Genomic DNA, 20,729 nt, shown 5'->3' on the forward strand with positions numbered 1-20,729 from the left:
GCGGCATACAAACAAGCAAAACAATGCCGTGGTGGGACCCCAACATGGCCGCCAGAGTTTGTTGTGGTCACGTGAGTGAATACGCTCTATAGAGAAAATTAAAGGGTGGCGGGCCAATTTTTTTTAATGTCATGCGATCTACCAATACTACGCCGCGATCGACCGGCAGATCGCGATCGACGTATTGAGCACCTCTGCTCTAAACTGTGTAGGAACCAAAGCCCAAATCTGTCAGTGTCAGGAAAAAAAAAGTAATGTTCAAGGATTTTTTCCTCCTTTTAAATAATTGCAGGGTTCATATTCAACTTCTTTAATTTACGAATACCTTCATACTTTTCATGGGTTCAGCAACACAGACTTATATTGGTTCTGATATGTAGGCGAGCACTGTTCAACCCACAACATGTCATTTAGAATTCTAGTCAAATCCCAAGGTTCACATGTCATTTTGAATAAAACAGACATTTGTGAAGAAATAATGCACAAGATAGCTTTGACACCAAAAAAAAAAAAAATGTCTTTGGTGTAAATACCGAACAAAGGTGTGATACAACTTTTGGTAACTGTATACAATCCTTTTTTTTGCTGAAATTGTGTCAGAAACCTTACTTTACAAATAAATACATATTTAAGGACCATGTACATATACACGTTTTATTCAAATAAGAGATAATTTAAAGAGGAAGATTGGCTGTTAAATACTGGTTACAAATAAAATAGCAAAGTGATAAATATAAGCCTGTCTAATTTAGTACACAAGGCTGACTACTAAAGGAATTAATCGTACAGTAGCGAATGATCGACTCATTTGCACCTCATTAGCTGAGTCACCTCAAAATACTTTGAGAGCAAGTGACTCGAGTCAGTCCAGAAACACTTTGAACTGGACGCCAGAATAATTTCACAAGCATTTCAAGATAAGTGAACTCACCGACCGGCAAATGAAGCGACGCTTGGTGAACAGGCATGTCCTTGCGTGGTTTCTTTTCCCTTATCATAGGGTGTGAGTATTATCAGTGTGACTCCTTCAGTTTCTAATGACTCGTTGCATTTTTGTAATACTTACTGTAAATCATGACTACTCATACATTCTGCGCGGCCTTATCCTCCGAATAATGGCTTCACATGACCATGTCATTTTTTTCTCCTCACCTCAAAGTTGACAGGTAAGTTCCTCTTCAGGGCAATTTCGTAGACCAGGCTGATCTCTGATTTGCTGGCATCAGGGCCGTCCTCAGGCTCTCCTTTTTCCTCCGGGCTCTTGAAGAGAAGGAAAAGTGTCGCGTCAAAATGGTGAAGGAGGATAAACTGATTGTTGCTGCTCAAACTAAAGGCACTTTTAGGTTATATGTTTTTCTGTATTATCCATCATGCATGAACTGTTCAGTACGTTTAAACATTTCACATATAAAGGTTTTTCAGTTGTTGACTGGTAGAAAACAATTAAGGTTCACATAACTATATGTTGAACTGATATGGTGAACTTAAAATTAAAAAAACAACGCTGAAAGAGCTCACACCATTTATAGCCCTGTTTGGAAGCCTTATAATCTCCCACCAAATAAATGTGGATAATGTCCAGGCTACGAAATGCTAGGTAACATTATGACCATTCAAACTGTGACCCCACAAAGTGTGGCGCATATCAAGCTAAGATGACACGTATACAGAGTGGATGTCTGCCAAGCTGCTGCAACGAGAAGCTGTCTGTTTTCTGGCTTTGATCCTTATCAGATATGGGATTGAGAACTCAGTAAACCCAGGACATGACTGGTGGTCTTATGTCTGCACAGGAAGGCCTCTTGAAGGGTGTCCATTAAATATGAAATGTTTGGTTATTAATGATCTTTTCTTGATAGCAAAATTATTATTTATGAATATTAAGAACGGCTTAAGAATAAAAGGACCAAATGAGTGTTTTCATCATGGTTGATCCATAGGAAAATGAAGTAAAGGTTTGTGGGAAAAGCTCCAGTGGAATTCAGTGGGATAACCACCATTTTTTTATTTATTTTTTTAGATCCAGACAGATCCAACATTTTCTAAATCCATAAACATTTGCTGCCCATGAAACTATGAAGTAATTCTGGAATCAATACCAGATCACCCCGTTTGGAGCCTTCAGAGAGTTTTAAATTGTTGAAATATGGAGAAGACAGACTTTACAAGAATGATAAAAGTGCCATTGGTCCCTTCCGCTGATCAAGAAATGTAGTTCACACTATAGAGATGATATCTTCAGCCATACAACAAGAGGCCTTTTGGTGCCAATTGTCTCTGGGAATGCAGAGTACTGTCTCGATCTTTATCGTCTCATGTCCAGCTCTTTGTCTGATTACGTATGAATGTCTGCTCTCTTTCCCTTTGGGCTTCTTCCTTTCGCCTGCCTCATTGTGCGATCTGATATGACGCATGATTCATACTGTGAGATCTCTTGGATTTCATAGAAAACAGTCACGTGGTACAATGCACCTACCGCACCGGGCGTAAGACCTCACACCGGTGAGAGCCGCGCGATTGTGTGCTTTGTTATGTGTGTGTGTGTGTGTGTGTGTGTGTGCGCGGGCTCAGGCATACATGCTCTGCATCTCGTAATGTGTGGATGAGGACAAAATGTCTTTTCATACAAATTGCAATATGTATTCATGGTGTTCATGGTTACATATCCCCCTGCCACTTTCCCCGAGCATTCTTAATGTGTGTGAATAATAATGTGAATCCCCTCTCAAGGCTGCATTAACAAGCCACAGGGTCTAAGCGCCTGCATCTGTCTGTGGGTGTGTATGAGCCGGAATGACCAAGTAGATCAGAGACCTTCCCGTGACAAAGACTAATAGAGGGCTACATCTGACTTCGGTGCTGCCTCTACGTATGGATGTACTGGACAGAGAGTCCTGGGAAATGTGTGAAGAAGAAAAGATACAGCGTGCGAGTGTATTTTGATAAAAGGGCCCTTTTGAATGAACAGCGTTTGTGGGAGAACAAAATGCTTCACATTCACATTTATGCTCACGGACAGCTGATTTCATAATGGGGAGAAGGATTCTACATCAAAGGTTGCGAAGAAGAGGCTCCCAATACACAGAACAACTTCATTCTTTGGAAAAACGTCATTATTTATCATAAAAAGGTGACAATTCAGGGCTCCAGACTAACTTTTTTTACTAGGAGCACAGTGGCCCCTAACTTAAAATTTTAGGGTCGCAAGCAGAAAATTTAGGGGCGCATACATATCGTCAGCATCTAAACCAAATGGCAGGGATTTACGAGTTAAGTCAGCAGTTGTATAATATAATCGCGATTGCCTGAAGGCTAGTTGGAGGAGGTCTTTGTGTTTCCTATGGTTACATATTGTTGCTCTACTTGTTCATAAAACACAACACAATTACAGTGTCACTGATATTTACCTGTGACCTTCCTCAAAGTAAAAGGTTTGACAGACAATAGTTAAAGAGCAAACCTTTAGCCGGAGGGCAGACACACATTTTCACATGTAAGAGCACACACACTTGGAGAGAGAATGACAGACATGTACTGGAGACACAATGTGCCTCAATTTGTAAAGCAAGACTCAGAAGCAGCAGCAAACAAAGAGCACATTTATGGAGACCGACGCCACAAGACAGCGAGTCAGGCGAGTGAGGAGCCAAAGCGTTTTGAATAACCGTCAGTGATGCCAGGCGGTGAGGATCGGGGTAATTTGATTTCCGGTGGGAGATGATAACAACAGTTAACAGCTATGCCTCAGGGAAAACTCTGGAATGGTAGTGTGACATAGGGAGTAGGCAGAAAGCAACAGGACAAAGGGAAAAAGGAGAAACTACACTAAACCATTGAGACTACCAGGCGAGAGGTTTCATAAGAATGAAATGCTATTTGCTCCGATTAATTTTCTGTCAATTCAGGAGCAACAAACTGTTTTAGCAAATCATTTGAGCAATTTTAAACAAAAGACTATCACAATTGTCGTGGTTACAGCCTCTCAAACGTGTTCATTTTCGTCTTTTTTGTCTTGTGAGATCGTTAATTGAATATATTTGAGGGTTTGACCGCTTTTTGAACATTGTATAGGCCGAATGCATTTCTTTATTGCTAATTGGGGTCATCTTGGTTTTCTACAAGTGATGATACTGATCAGCTGCATGCGCTTATGATCACATATACATTGTCCTGCTGCTGCCAATACTCTAATCTGGATCAATCTGTTGAAAGTAGTTGTAAATATATGCACTATGTATTCCAGTAACTATAGCTAAAAACTGCACAGCCCAGCTGTGTGATTAAATTAGTTTTTGTTTGAATGATGCAACCTATTATGAAACATCATCTTTAGTACGAATGAATGAGTCGCACAGATTGGCCGGCAGCAAAGTAAACAAAGAACATTAACAGAGGATGGTTGGTCTCAGTCTATTCACAGGATTGATAGATAATAAGAAAGAGTGTAACGCAGACCTTTTCTTCAAACATGTATGAATAATAAGAAGTCATGAGCAGCAGTAACGCACAACATATTTTTGTCTAAAATTGCAGTGGTGGAAAAATAAACAAGCTGCTAAATGTAATTAGTACAATACAGGGCAGAGGTGAAAAACTATGGTTTTGTCCAGACAAGCGAGAAATAGAAGATCTTTCATTAGACTAATGGTCTGTCGAGCTTTAGGAACTGTGTTGAAGATGTCGGCAGGGATTCTCAGAGTCAATAAGCACATGTTGAACAACCTCTGGTACACACTGCTAGTGTATGCCTTTCTGTTTTTTAAGTGGTTTTTTTGTCCTAATATACTTCTGTTATTAGTATTATGCATTAAATATCCTAAACATCAGCGCACTGTGCGTGCATGCTCACGCCACCATATACTTTACAAAGTTTAAATACCCACCCAGGGTGTCTACAGGAATAAACCAGTGAAATTTAAGACTTTTTAAGACTTTTTAAGACCACGTCTAAATAAAATTTAAGACCTAATTTACGATGGAAATATCCATTAATCTAAATTAATTAATTCAAAGTAAACACACTGATGTCTGTTCAAAATTAACAGTATGGTGTAATGCAAAAGGATAACACAAATGTCATTGCTGTTGTAAATTATATTTATTAATACATTTTCAGAACATTTAAGTCCCATGAACAAATGTCTCTAAAATTAAGTAAATATATTTAAAAAATACATGCAACATAGTTCCTTTTGAACACAAAAAAACTCCATACTATAACATATATCATTTCCAGCTGCTTCTATATCGCAAATTCATTTACATAATAGAATGTATGTGTGTGTGGGTGAGTGAGTGTGAGTTCTCATGTCTCTATGTGATGGATGTTTGTGCACAGGTTCATGTCTACTCCTGAGCTTTTGTGAATATACTAGGAAAACAATCCTTTTCAAACTGTATTAATATAAAAACTTCCAGTTGACATTTGGTCCATTCTCCTGGAAAAAAGAAAAAAGGCAGACATTAGCCAAACAACAGTCACCACATCTCTTATGACACCACCACTTCAGATTAATGTCAGACTGGATAAATAGGAATGAATACTATTTTTACAAATTAAGCAACGTGAGCCATCTCTTGAGCCTAGTGAACACTATGTAGACATATTGACAGGTAAACACCACTCTACTTACTACCATTCTAAAACTATTTTTAATTAGTCTAATTAATGTGTAGTGCGCCTATGCATAGCTGTTATTAACTTGACACATGAGTAAAGCTTAACTATATGAAACACATACTCATATACAAGAGGATAGTTAATACATATATATTTATGGCAGACTTACTTTGAGATGCTGAAGTAGGTCCTGGGCGGTGTCATGGCCCATGAGCTCCACAGGATCCTGACTGGACCTGGTCATTTAACCAATAGCGCACATGAAGTCCAGCTGTCTGCTCGCGGTGGTCTGGTCCAGAGTCTCGTGGAACAGAATGAAGAACGCACTGCAGCGTTGGACTTCGGTGATGATGCAAGGCGCTGGATTTCCTCCGGTGACCTCCAGCGTTGTAGCGTTGACGTCGTTGCGGGCGGCGGAGCAGCAGCTAGCGGCGGAGCAGCAGCTAGCGGCGGAGCAGCAGCTAGCCCCGCGGGCTGCTGGCGGCCTTCGCTAGTCTCTGTGCTTCTTGCTCTGCTCGTGAGATTCCACCGCTGGAAAGTCTCGCGACACATAACGCAGATTCAGAAGCATTTCACCGACCGTGACCAGAAACACTCGTTCTTTTCAAGCCGTTGTTGAACTTGCATCCTGCCATGTTTTCTAAAGTAGCCGATGCTTCACGTTGTAGGGGATTGATAGGACCGAATACGCGGTGCTCACCCGTGTGCGCGCATCACGGCAGCTTCGATGCCGGCGCGCGCATCGCTCTGTCGCGAGCCGAGAATTGTTTGCGGGGGGGGATTTCACCCTGTTATAGAAACACTGGAGTTGATAAGCGTGTCTTCTTGTCTGATCAATACACAACTGTGAGGTGCGCGAATGGACCGAGCGGACAGCTGCTGATCACTCAACAGCCCGACCTGCATAAATAGACGGTGCGCGCGCAGCGCGCCAACATATTTTTTGGGAGCACCGAAGACCCATTTTGACCCAGGAAAACCCCTGGACATGACACCCAAAAAATGTAAGACCAATCCAATCTGAATTTAAGACAATTTAAGACTTTTTAAGGCCTTATTTTTAGGAAAAAGCAATTTAAGACTTTTTAAGACTTTTTAAGGACCCGCGGACACCCTGCCCACCGTATAACCAATATATGTCTGTCCAGCTACCTGCCTGTCCATCTGTGTGTGTGTGTGTGTGTATGTGTGTTTACCTGCGGTGGCCGTTCGGGGATGGGTTCATCCCGCAGGTCTTGCAAGGCCTTCATGGCAGCATTGTGTCTGGCTGCTTGGCGGGTGCGTCCCTCACCAATAAACTCATGACTCCCCACAGACAGCTGCACATAGAAGATCTTCGGAACAGGATAATGGTACCTGGAATGAACAAGACAGAAAATATCATATCAATGAACATGTAAATATAGGAAAAACAAAAAAAAGGGAGTTGCTCAGACAATATGAGCCAAGCTATCAATTCAAACCGTTTACACTGTTCCCAAATTAAAGTCCCACCACTTCATCAGGGTCAATTACTACACAATGGCCTGCTGGCTAACCACTTGACTGATGACTTGCTATTGAATCTCAGCACAGGGATGGCAAACAAAGCACAGGGACATATATCCTCTCCTCTTTCTTCTGGCCCCGAACATAGATTTTCCTCTCTTTCTTCGGGTCGGGACAGAGTGGGACTGAGCTGTCAACGAGCAGATTTAGAGGTCTGCGAGTCCGCGTGTGTGATACCCCCTCCTGGGCCAGGGTGAGAAGGGCTGAGAATGTCTGCCCGGATCGAGGACAAGGAATGAGAAATAGTGGGAAAGCTAACAAGAGAGAATAGGAATCCAAACTTTTTTAATATCCGTCTCCCTTTCCTCTTTCTTCTCTGCCAGTATACACTTGCATTCAAAAGGACATACAGCCACCATATGTGGTAGACATAAATTGATTACCCCAGATGAGATTCATGATACTGTGTGTTGACTAGAGTCTGGTGCCAAATGTACTCAATATTTTCATGTTTGGCCAAATTATTGAGCTTGTAAAGACGGAAAATGGAGTACTGGATGTGGAGTAGTTAATCAAAACAAGCCGTACACAAATGTGGCAATAGCCTTTCTCGTGAAGACATATGTTAATTTTCAACCGAAGCAAAACATCCTACTTGGCAATGCAGCAGCAGTGAGATGTGAGATATAATACCCGATTGGAATTTGGGGAACCCAAGAACTTAGAAAACCCAAGAGGATAGGAAAACCTGCGTGCACTGGAATGGTTCACGTTTTCTTTCAACACCGCACACATTATTAAATAAAGAGGTCTCAAGACGTAATGCCAAATTCAACAACAGCCAAACAAGAACTTTCTGCAAACACTTTCCTGTATACAAAGTGTATGCTAATATTTGAAATCACTGAGACCAAAAAATTATACCTGGACTAGGAGTCGACAGCCATGCTGTGAGCTTTAAGACAGAGTAGTGTTGAGCACAACATGATAACTTCAGTGTGCTAGCATACTTAAAATGTCAATACTGGCATGCTGAAGTTGAGCAGGTATAATGTTTACCATCTTAATGTAGCTTGAAAGCATGCTAAATCAACTCTAAGTCCAGCTTTACATTTATTTGGGCATTAAACAAAGTATTGGACAAATTAATAGTTTGAACTGAAAGTCAGGGTATCACCAAAGTTACTTCACAATTCATCCAGAAAAGCAGTTGAACATGCTTTTCAATGCAATCTATCCAATAGCTGTCGGGAGATTTCATTAACAACTAGAAAAGGGAACATCATGGTGAAGCAAAACTGGAAGATGTTGAAACGCTTTGACTTGCTGATGGCTTGATATGAAAAAACAGAGGTTCAACTAAATTGTTTGGATAAGATAAGATAATCCTTTATTAGTCCCGCAGTAGGGAAATTTACTGGAAAAGGGAAAAAGTGTCAAGACATTTCACTGAAAAACTACAATGTGAACCTAATGCCCTGTTTCCAGATCTCATTAGTGCAGTGTTCTCACAACGTGATCGAGACTACGGCTGAAACTATGACAAACCAAAATACAGGAAATACTGCCTCTTACAAGTAACTCTGACAAGATAACTTCTAACTGCACAGTTGTGATTCCTCTGAATATCGCCCCTCTTCTTCTCCTCCGTTCATGTCTTTCCTAAAACTCCTTCCCAGTAAGACTAACAATGAGTCAGCAGTTTTACTCCCAGAATTCCAGCAGGGATTTTTCCAGCCCACAGACCTCCTCACAACAGTCTGCTCCCAGCTCCTCCTGGCCACGGGAGCCTTCCCTGGGCGGGGGCCTGCCTGGCCCTCGCACGTCAAGTGTGGCCCCAGGTTCTCAGAGGACATGCCAAGTGCAACATGGGCTCCAGCCAACAGCGCTGAGCCGAGATGGGAGCAGCTGGGGCTGGAGTGCCGAGTACAGGTGCAGAGAGGAGGAGAGAGAGGGATAAGAAAGAGAGAGGAGGGAGATGGAAGGGGAGAGAGAGAGAGAGGGACATGGGAGGGAGGCCTGTGGGAGACCCTACTCCACAACGTGGGAAAGTAGTGGCTTGCACACAAGCGAGTGAGCCAAGAACACAGGCGAGCACACGCACACACGTCAAAATCATGCAAACACAAAAAAAGGCAGGAAAATCACGTCAGCGCTCTCTGGCCAGGACAATAATCAGCACGTCGGCTGGATCGGCCTGTTCTGTGTTATCAACGATTATTTTCGTTATTATTACTACGGAGAGGGAATTGGACCAGGACACCTGTAGGGAGGGTGTGGTGACCGCTGAAAGGGAGAGAAAAAAAGAACCACTGTGTCTGCGATGATGTGAAAGTTCACATGTGTATCTGCTATGACTCAGGGATAATTGACTGAGTGAGAAAAAGAAGAAAAGAAACCGAGTGATACCACAACTCAATCAAATGATAACTCATCTGCGTTTAGCAGTGAGTAATCAATTTGACTTTGAGGAACAAAGCTTCCCTGCAGCTCTCTTTCATGTGGGCAGCGTTAGTTAAGGTTACGGTTTCCTCTTTAATCCTTCAAAGACTCATGTGTGAACACACACAGACCCGTTCAGAGACATTGGAGGTTTTGAGCCCACACGCAGTCAAACACTGGGAAATGGGAGATATGGCATTGCAATTATTAAATGACAAGGTGATATTTTGGCTGGAAACTATTTCCTCCTCCGGCATGGAAAACTATTTCCTTTCTAATTGCCTGAGTAAAAAAATAATCTGATTCACTGCATGTGTTACACTTATTTCTAAACTGAACAAGTTACCTCTCAACCACTATCTATATAACATTGGAACATTAAAAGCAGAAGATAAAGCCAGGTGACTAGTTTACATAGCCATACGTCATGTATATTTCACTAAGTGACAGGTATATTTTATCACTATTCTATATGTGTAATGTCAAGAAAAACCTGCTCACATACACAAGTATGGTCACATGTACCACATGAAATCTTACATCAACGGTGAATTTAATAATACTGATTATTGAATTTTATAGAATTAAAAAACAAAATGCAAACAGAGTGATGCGAGACCCGATGTAGTTTGATGGAAGTTGAATATTTGACCGATAACGTAATACATGACCGTGACCAGTTACAGGTGGTAGTGTAGAGAAGGCAGTGAACATTTCAACAGCTTTAGCTTGCAAACGTGTGCAGACCGCAGAATTGAAAACTAAATGCAGCACTTCCTTTTAGTCATAAACCTGCCATTTTGCCCATGAGAACACATTAAATTCAATTTTGTTTTGGAATATATTGCTTCCTGTAATCAAACCAGTAAACTCGTGGTAGTTAGAAACTCCATTGGTGGTCACCTCAACTACTCATTAGAAATAAAATGTAATTCTCATTGAGCTTTGAAAGACTCTTTTTGATGAGCCTGGGAGATTTGATAACAACATCTAATATGTGGGTGATCTTTGTGTGGTTGGGCTCTTGCATTCATAATATAGTAGGATAGTTTGTTGCTGATTTCTGGATATAATTACTGGTAATTCACTGATAATATCCTCATGTTGGTTGGTCTGTGTTGTCGGCTTCTTTTGATTATGTCTTACCTGCTCGTGTTATGATGGTTTACTCCATTTTGCCATTAAAAAAAAATATCAATCAAGCCCAATTTCTGTTTTTGCTCGTCATGCCACACCAACTTAAAAAAACATTTATTATGCCTTTCTACTGACTCCTAGTTTAAAGAAAATACCATCTTTTCAGCAGTGAAAAATGTCTTGAAGGAAGGAAACACATGTGTTCAACGACAGCAGAGCAGCAGACCGGACCAAGTGGGCCAAACTCAGACAAATAAGCCCTGAATGAGGGATTGGACTGGCCCACTTTGTCCTCAGGCATCACAGAGAATACTGGCCACACATGCAAACACAAATAGTTTAGTATGGATTTACCCACAATTCTACACACACACGCACACAACTGACTGCCTTGTAAAGGGCTACGGGGCGGTGCCGTGATTAAAAGGGTGACAGATATTTGGGGGGAGAAAAGAATGCAAAAACTTGGACAGACTCACTCGTCCACCAGCTGCACTTTCTTCCAATCTGCTGTCAGACTTTTACTTGTTGTTTTCTCTCCTCCCACTCCCATGCTTCATGCCCTGTGTCCATCATTGATTGCTTTCTTTCCCTTCTGCCTCACGCAATTGCTAATGTAAAAAATGTTAGAAAACAGTCCATATGTTCAAGTCAACATTGCGCTCAAATAAGTGTCATGGTGCTAGAGGAGTTTTGTTTAAAGCTCTTGGACCCGGTCTGAGGTTAGAAACCATCACTGCGGTGGCAGAGCTGTGGGTTCACAGGAAATGATGTATTTGAGGTAATTGCTAATCAAGCAGCATGAAACACAGAAAGACAACTTATGGTTGTTTCAGCTTACTAATGGCTCATCTAGTCTTCACCCCAAAAAAAACGATGTTTAAATTACAAACAAAATAAGGATTGTGACTGAAACAAACAAATCGTTTTTCTAAGCATGATGAAAGGATCGAGATCAAATGAGTGCAAGTGGTGTTCAAATTGTTTTGCTTGATCATTTGACTACGACATCAGTGGAATGTAATAAAGTTTGTGCTCGTATTAAAGGTGTCCTTCGTTGGCCCTTTCGCCTGATAAGACATCTTAGTACCACATTTGTTTCTGTCTGCAAAGGTCTTGGGAGCTTTAGTTCAGAGACATTGTGGATACTCTCGATTGCACTCCAAGAGCCTTTAAGTGGCAACTGCTCAACTCACACAACTTGACTTATAGTGTGTGACAATTCATAAACAAACCAAATCTATGCTTTAAGTTCAATGTTTTAGAGATGCAGTAAACAAACAGGTCTAAAGTGATACTGAGAAACGTGGTCTGTCTGTGTGTGTGTGTGTGTGTGTATGTATGTGAGAGAGCGAGAGCGAGAGAGGGAGAGAGCTAGAGAGAGAGAGAGAGAGAGACCTGTTGTGGTCTCAGAAAAGCCACAACTAGTTATTCAGTCAGATATCCCCGAGGCATCTCTGACTGAGGTGTTCCACTTACACACTGTGAAGGTGAAGAATGTAAAAGACTTGTGTGTGGGAGCGTTAGGATGTGAATCTTGTGGCAGAGGACATTGTTACCAACAAGCATCAAATCAGTTGGGTGCAAAATGCTTTAAGTGTCACGGTGACTCAATTAGTGTGTTGGCTCACCATCCAAGGCTTTCAACCGGCTACATGCAGTTCTCCTTTTATAGTTTAATATCACCAACCCGTCTTTAATTTAAGTCTGTCATGGGAGCGATGTCTTCTCTGACCTCATATCCCTCCTGTGTAATGTACTGCTGCGTCTCGGTGCAGCAGACAGCTGGTGTCTCATGCAGACTACTCATATTGTTGCCTGTACCGACAACAGCTTTTCATCAAGAATTACTAACAGACGGAGTTTATAAAACAGAGGTTTCATAACCCATTTTAATTAAATTGTCCAATCTGACGGCGTTCGTTGTTTTTACTGTTTGTTGTGGTTTCCAATTTGAACAAGAGATTAAAGCCATCTTTGTGCGTGCTCTGTAATCAGCGGGCCCTCGTTCCATGCCTGGCTCATGGGAAGTCACGGCCCCATGTAAACTGATGCCGACTCTCCTGTCACACTTTATTGCTGAGTCAGAGATGTAAATCAAGTATTGTTTCCAAACACGATAGCTTAACAGCATTGCAGCTGACAGAAAACACACTGCAGAAGAAAGTATGCAAGGAGGCTTACTAGATTTTTAAAAAGGGCTGATTTGATGCCAGTAATAAAAGCAACCGCTGGGAATTATCAGACTGAAAACAGGCATTGCGTGAATAATTCTAAATCCCTAAGCACGGAAAATCAGTAAGTAATAGAAGGCTTGTCAGTGAGTGCAAAGTAATTACACCGTGTGTGCATTTATGTGACATGGCAACAAAAACACACTTCTTAACCCTCATGCCCTTCTAGCTCCAACTCATAAGACTTGGCTGGCTGAGAGGAATGGCTGGCAGGGGATCAGTCTAAAACCAAACCCTGCTGTCCTCATTCAGAATAGTGCACTGTGACCTGCTGTTTTATGTTCATTGTAATTAAGAGAGGAACAGTTATTGTTTTGTGAAAGAAAATTTATTTGACCATTTTCTGAAAAAGAAATAACATGAACTTGGTTTCTATGCAAGCCTTTCTGATTTCCCATCAGGCATCTCTCAGGCAACATTATTTACTGATGAATGTTTCTTCCTAATTGTCTGTGGTCCAGATTTAATGTGTAGCAGAGACACACTCACATCCTAATAGCTAACGGCTGTAGTGTTTGTATAATGTTCTGGGAACAGCTTGCATAGGAACACAATATTATGTGACTTACAAATCAACCACTTGGTTAATTTATCAAGAAAGTGGACATTCTAGTTCTAGTTCATTCGGTGCACTTCTCTTTACTTTGAATCCTTCAAGGTCAGGTGCCAACAGCGCCGTTGAAACTGATGTCCAACAAACAGCACCATGACACCCTTACTCTGGGCATTGTGGTTTGCTTGTGCAGCATGATGCTTCTCTGCATCAGCATCCTGGGTGGTAATGCATTAGATTAAAGATGAACTATATCTTTCTATTGAGAGCATGTGCACAGCAAAACGAAATCTCACACACACGTGCAAGAAAAATCCACATACGTGATGAAATACAATTTTAGGGCGAGTAAATGACATCACAAACCATCATTGGAGTTTCTGTGGAAACTGTGAATTTCACAGAAATAGAAGTCAAGGTACAGCAGCCGCTACAGGGGATGAATCTAATCAAATTGCTGCATTTCTGCAGAGCGGATGCGCAACAACGTTGGGAAATAGAAAAGTGGCGTGGTCCAACAGGATGACATGCAGCTCTCTTAACAGCCACCGAGCCATGCCAACAATTACCTTGATAACTATGGCAAAAAGAAGGATGCAATGTCCTGGGAAAAGATACATGTGGTGTTTATTTGTATTAAAATACTGAAGCGAGTTCTTCCGAGGAGGTCATTATAGTCGTCCGACTCGAAACATACCGATAGGCAGAATTACAAAAGGTATTTCTACTGACGTAACCTGCTTTGTACGTAGTGGTCTCGGGTTCGTTTTTACATTCAATACATCAAGGCAAAGGCAAGAGGAGAGGAGGACACACAACACAAAACTCCACTCAGAGGGGAGAAGATGAAAGGACAGACCAGACTTCTTTGTCATCGAGTCTGGTGAGCACAAATCATTCGAAGCATTTGTTTATGTTGGACCTGTATTCCACTCCCCCACCCCCAAGTGTCCTCTATAAAAATGCAGCTTTATGAGTTTACACCCATTTTTACAAATTGGACGGATTGTCCTTTGTTCTGGCACGCCACCCATGGAAACTTATGAACTGTCTGAGTGAAGGCCTCTGACTTACTGATCTTCAAAGGTCCACGACGATCGGAAAAAAATAAATAAACATAATGCAATAAATGCACCTTGTGGGCTTTGGCACCGCTTTTTTGTTTTTGGACAGCAGTGATGATGGGATGGACAAGAGAAGGCGAAATCCTGTCTGTGGAATGTCTGCACACAGTGTCCTGTTGAGGCTATATGAGATCCTAAGGCCCAACTGGACATATAGGCTATATCAAAATAATTTACTGAGTGGGAGAGAGTGAGAGAGAAAAAAAATGGCGACTGTGTGTGTGAAGAGGACCTCAGAGGATATCCGATACGTCCAGATAGGATGAGAGGATTTGTTGAATATAGAAAAGCGCTTGTGGGCAGATTTGCCTTTTCAGTGAGCCAGGTTGGCCCAATTAGAGATGGAGATGACAAAGTACACCTGTGTGCTCTTTGTGTGAGAAGGGTAGTCATCTTTCAAGGATAATTATCTTTCCATGGCAACTGTCTCTTTATGTTTCTTACATGACATATACACACACACAGCATGATAAAGGCATATTCTAAGGCTTGATTGTACAAGGACACAAACATGCCCCTTTAAGACTAGAATACAAATGCAAAAGCCAAGCACTCAAGTATTTAATGCTACGGATATTCATATGTAATGCATCATTTTAATTGTTGTAGGTTTTGCCTGCCATTCTTGAAAAATACAGATTCTCTCAAAAGGAGCATTATAGTTAATATGACTGTAAATCTGTGAATTGAAAAGTCTTTGGTTTCCTGCCACAGAAAGACATTGTAGATACAGTTCTCGTTTAAATCAACTGCCTCTGATAACCGTATCAAATGCAAATCAGCTGTATATCATAAAAGACAAATATTAAATCTATAGAATACTAAAAGTCCGGTGATTAATTTAAAATGTATTTCTTTATCTGCAAATTCCCCATTTGACCACGAAGTAAGTGGATGAACTCTAAACACAATATTTACACATTTTCCACTTATATGGCCAAAGTTTTGACAAACACTCGCCTATTTACACGACACAGAAGAACATTAAACTAAATTCTGTTTAATGTCTCTGGCCACCTTGCACCAGGTAAGTCGACTATTTACTCTTTGAACTCTAGTTTGGTCTCCACCAACTCCTGAGGGAGCCATCTGGCTCTCTAGCTGACATTGGGTACATCCCAAGTCTCTATGGCACCGCCATTTAACGGCCGGCACACCCCCTCATCGCTCATCAGTTATTTGATTGGATGCTGCAGCCGATCAGACTGATCCGATTGGAGTTTCATACCAGGGAGAAGACAGAACATAGATTAAACTCACGTTACTGTATATATTGGATTTGTTTTCTGATTCACAATTTGGAACAATTGTCTTTTCATGATGTGTAGTTCCCTCAATAGCTTTTATTATGGATACAATTAAAGTTAGCGAGAGCGGGAGAGTTTGTCTGTCAGCAAGAAACACTTTTTACATTATTTATCGTATTTCCATACAGTTGGGTTTGATGAGTTTTGTCGTTTCCATTTCCCTCAAATTGTTGAGCCTAATATATTCCAAGTTTCAAGAAAAATCAATCATATTTTATGGTAATTAATAATGACGTCACAATCAGAATTTAAATTCATACAGACTCAAAGAATTATTAAATAGGACAAAAGCCGATCGATGAGGGCCGCCGTCATCAGACACGGATGTTGCTTCATGTGACGCTACAGAGGAAGGGACGTCTCATTTCTCCTAAAACATATGTCCTTGTTTCCTTTCTCCTCACATGGTTTCCTTGCGTCTTACCACGCATCCCTGGTGGGAAGGACTAAGAAGGAAAAGACACAACTGATGGGAACCGTGGGTGCATTAAAGAGACTAGGGACTCTTAAAGAACACCATGTTCACCAGCTAGTCTCTAACTGTTACTGTTTGCTGTTTACTGGTCATGTAGCGCACAGGGGGTTAATTAGCTTTTCACTGCTGGGGCAGGAAGCAAGGTTGATAAGAGCAATATGTAAAACCTAACAGCCGGAAAATCAAATCTACAATCTGGAAGATGCCAAAAATGATTGAAATGAAAAGTCGAGCGAGACGAGGTTGGTGATAATTCCATGTGGGTTCATTATTACAAATAGTAAATGTGCCACTCAGCTAATATATAAAGCTCAAAACAAAAATAGAACGTCTATTTACACTTCAATAGGTGTAAAATTCCAGACAACCATTCTGTAGGTACCAAATGCTCTGCAGCCCAAGTGACCCCCTCTGTCTCTCCGTTTCCAAAAGAGAGAGTAGTAACAGCCACCTCAGTATCTGAATGTCATCATCATCCTCATCATCACAGGAGGAAATGTCACAGAGCAAAGTATCCCCAGTCATTCAGCCCACTGTTCTTCCAGATAGCATGTTTGTATGATAACCAAATGAGGGCCGGGAGGCTTCTGAGTGCTCTGCTTTGCTCTAACAGGGAAAGTCCTATCCAAATTCCAACTCAGGATGCAGGCGACCCCGCCCCCCCCCGGGACCGCCGCAGCAGGAGGAAAGCTGGGAGCGCCATGGGTAGACCGGAGGAGTCCAGCATGAGTCACTGGAATCAGGTGTTCCAATGATAACACACGAGCCGGGGATTGTCCGTGAAACAGGTTGACGTCATATATTTCTTGATAGCAAAAATATTTTCCTGATTCAACGGTTGAATCATTTGGGCTAAATTTCCAAATAATGTTTCACAGCAGCTGAGTCACTGATAGAATAAGCTGATAACCACGTCGGAGTGTGTTCAGTATTTCAGAATGAACAATGCTGTGGTTATGACAGCAGGAGAACAGAGATGAATCAATGATTTAAACATGGATTTGGATGGGAAGAAATTATGCCCGGGCCCTTCACCATAAATAAGATTCATTAAGACGCTGATGAATGCACATTTCATATTATTGCCATCTTTTCTCATCAGGGCACTTTCTGAATGAATCAATACTGGTCTTGGTGGTGATTAGAGTGCTGATGGATCAGAGCCAAGCTGCCCTTTTAATGATAAGATTTTCCATCAACATGACTCCGGACCACTCTTATTCATCATAATAGGGAAGGACATGGGCATATAGAAACCTTCGATTCGCCGCCGCATCGTTAAGGTGACGGATTGTGAATAAGGCCTGTCACTCTGCCACATAGTCAGTCATCTGATGAAGAGAATTCATATTCAGAAGGTCTCGCGCTTATTAATCCAGGGCTCGACTACACTGAAAGAAAGAGACCTAATGAAAACATAAGTGACCTTGGGATAATATAATATATACTCCCATGGCTTCTCTGTGCTTCAGACACACACACACATCCCCTCACCACACTCCCTTCCTTATAAAACAGCATAGGAAAACAAAACGGACCATGAGGGATAGATCCAGCCGCCTCTGAGAAACTTATCCCTGTGACATATGACATTGACAGACAGATGCTGGGAAAGAGATTTTCTCCTCTACCCCACAGACATTTGTCTTTCCCCTCCTGTTTGTTCCTGAATGGATCAAATAGGAGAAGATGTGAGCCAGATGCTAGACTGACTGCTGACGACGACACTCAGTTACACTGCAACTGAATCACTCACTTTTTCTGGCAATGTATCCGTATATTTAAAAAATAAATCCAACACTTTTGGCATCAGAATACCTTACCGTAGGATTTTAATGTGGCAAAAAATGTATGCAGCAAGCAAAACAGACGTGTTCTCTTCTCTGTTATGGTTTTCTATGTTTAAGGCCATAATAAGAAACGCATTGGATGGAAAACTCTCAAAATTACACTGCAGAGATCTGTACAGATGAAAACCTATATTAATTCAATACATTCCCACCTTGCCTGTTACAAAATGGGTGCTCAATCACCTTATAAAAGCAGTGCCTCTGGATTTTTTAAATGAGGGAACACTGCCATCTGGAGGGATCCTGAAAAGGACCCGATGCATATCCAACTATCCTGGAGGAACGGTGTGTGCTCTGGAGCCACATAACTTGCGTCACCTTGCTTCTGTATTTCAAATTATATCATTAAATTAAGCACATCAATAACAGCAAAAACTACCAAATATTTTTACAAATCTGGCATTCTAAAAAAAAAAAGGGAACAGCCTACTATTCATAGACATACAACTCTGACATGTATGCCTTGCCTTTTAATCATTGGAAAAAGATGTATCAATTCCTATTTGTTTGGTACCGCCAGTATTTGATTTGATTGACTGAATAAAAATACAAACAAACAAACAATTAATGAATGTATTGCTGTCGACTAAACCCAAAAAGTGGCACACTGCCCTTTCTGAACTGAGAGTATCAGTGTGCCTGGAGTTGATGTCAGGCAAGTCAAACACTTCCCACGTATCATTCCCTCACAGAGGGAGAGGTGATCATTAATTGCACCTCTGTGGCATTTTTATGGAGTTTTGGAAATGGCTGGATGGATCCAGTAAAGCAAAAGAAAATGAAGGGTTAGAAAGAAGGTTGACAAAGACGGAGTGCACAGGGACCCCATGAGGGCACCACATTCATCAGTTAAGAAAACATATGCAGTGGAGAGCCACGTCTGCCACACATCTGAGCCAGTGGGATCAAAGAGACTATGCTGTTTGCTGTAATATATCAAGTAGGGATGCACCGATCTGATCAGCGCCGATCCATATCGGCCGATATTCCCATTATCGGTTTTGATCGGCGTTCTCAAAACGGCCGATCAGATGACGTAACATTTGTGAGAACTATCAGAGACGTTTCAATCGCAGCGCATCTCAACGGAGACGATGCGCCCGGCGAGGGCCGCAGAGTGAGAGGTCCACGAGGGGATCCTCACGCACCGAGCGGCGTCCCCGTCCCCCGAGTTGAATCTCTGGGTCAACTCAGCCGACTCTCACATGTCTGAGCCCCTAGAGACTGATGCTGACGGTAAACGCATTCGATCGGGAGCGCGAGGGTTTTGATAAAGTTAGCGGAAGGATTTAAGTGACAACATCCGGTTTTGCAAAGTTAGCGGAAAGAACCACGTGAAACAACATCCGTTTATCAAAATAAGATGTTGACAAATCTAACATATACAAGAAAACAATGAACTGATTTTGTATCTTTATAGATCGTTTCTGAGATTTAGCTTAAATTATGCTAACATTAAAACATTTTTACTGTACCAAGGAAGAGTTTATAAAAATAAGTCAGTCTTTTGTATGTTAAAAAAAGTCCTGTATATAGATTTCCCCAAGAGTTCCAGGAAATGAATGATGCAGATGTGTTCCATACATATCTGAAATCCCCATCACTGGCAATCAATCAATTTTAATGTATCAATTAGCACATTTTTCAAAGTAAAAGTCCTAAATGTTTAAAGAAATCTGTAATTTCTTTAATGTTTGAGGTGCTTTATATATGTAGTTCCTCATAGTCCTAGGCAATAATGCTACACAATGAATAGAATGCTTCAATCGACACCGTGATCGGTGATCGGTATTATCGGATCGGCAGATACTGATTTCAGTGATCGGTGATCGGCACCAAAAAACCTGATCGGTGCATCTCCACACTAAGTCAGATGAATCTCAAGGTTCAGCTTTTACACAGCAAGTTAGCCAAATACATGTCCATTCCTAAAATAAAGGTTTTCCAAAGTGGTTGAATAAAAATAAAACGTGTCTCTCTGAATGGCAAAACAAAGCTTCCGCTAACAAACAACAATAGAATTCTCTTTGATAGTCATGTGGTTTTTGGCAGGACAAGGCTACTAACTTCCCTCCTTGAAGCTAAATGTATAGTACCAGCATTAAACTCCAATATAGGTGATCACAGAGTACAGGTGATGTTATGTTTATGAATATGTTACCGCAGATATGCACTGAATGTGAACAACCAAAGTGTGAATTGGATTGCATGTTTAACCTGCTGAGATCCAGGTGAATTACCAGGCTGTGTCAATCTTAATTACCAACAAATGGTGCTTCAGTGGAAAGATGTGTGCTGTATCAACTAAAAGAGGAGGAATAAGGACATATTTATTTGCCTATCGTTTATTTAAGATTTTATTTGCAGATATATCCACATGAGAGTGGAAATAGAAAAAGGACAAATAAATATGGGACAGTGACTAGTTAAAAAAAAGGGATAACAAAAAATACACTGTATTTGATTTAATTTGATTTCGTCATGATACCTCCCCCCCAT

At 41.3% G+C, this 20,729-nt stretch overlaps 1 protein-coding gene across 1 annotated transcript in view; it reads right to left on the bottom strand.

The window, feature by feature from the left end:
- Positions 1 to 20,729, bottom strand: part of stau2 (staufen double-stranded RNA binding protein 2) — a 72,120-nt gene that overhangs the window by 46,093 nt on the left and 5,298 nt on the right. Inside the window, exons 6-7 of the mRNA XM_056434702.1 lie at positions 6,817 to 6,976; positions 1,153 to 1,260 (exon numbers count right to left, since the gene is read on the bottom strand). Of these exons, the coding sequence (XP_056290677.1) occupies positions 1,153 to 1,260; positions 6,817 to 6,976 (268 nt within the window). The remainder of the gene's footprint in view (positions 1 to 1,152; positions 1,261 to 6,816; positions 6,977 to 20,729) is intronic.

Source organism: Pseudoliparis swirei, chromosome 16, assembly GCF_029220125.1.
Source record: "Pseudoliparis swirei isolate HS2019 ecotype Mariana Trench chromosome 16, NWPU_hadal_v1, whole genome shotgun sequence".
Classification (NCBI taxonomy): domain Eukaryota; kingdom Metazoa; phylum Chordata; class Actinopteri; order Perciformes; family Liparidae; genus Pseudoliparis; species Pseudoliparis swirei.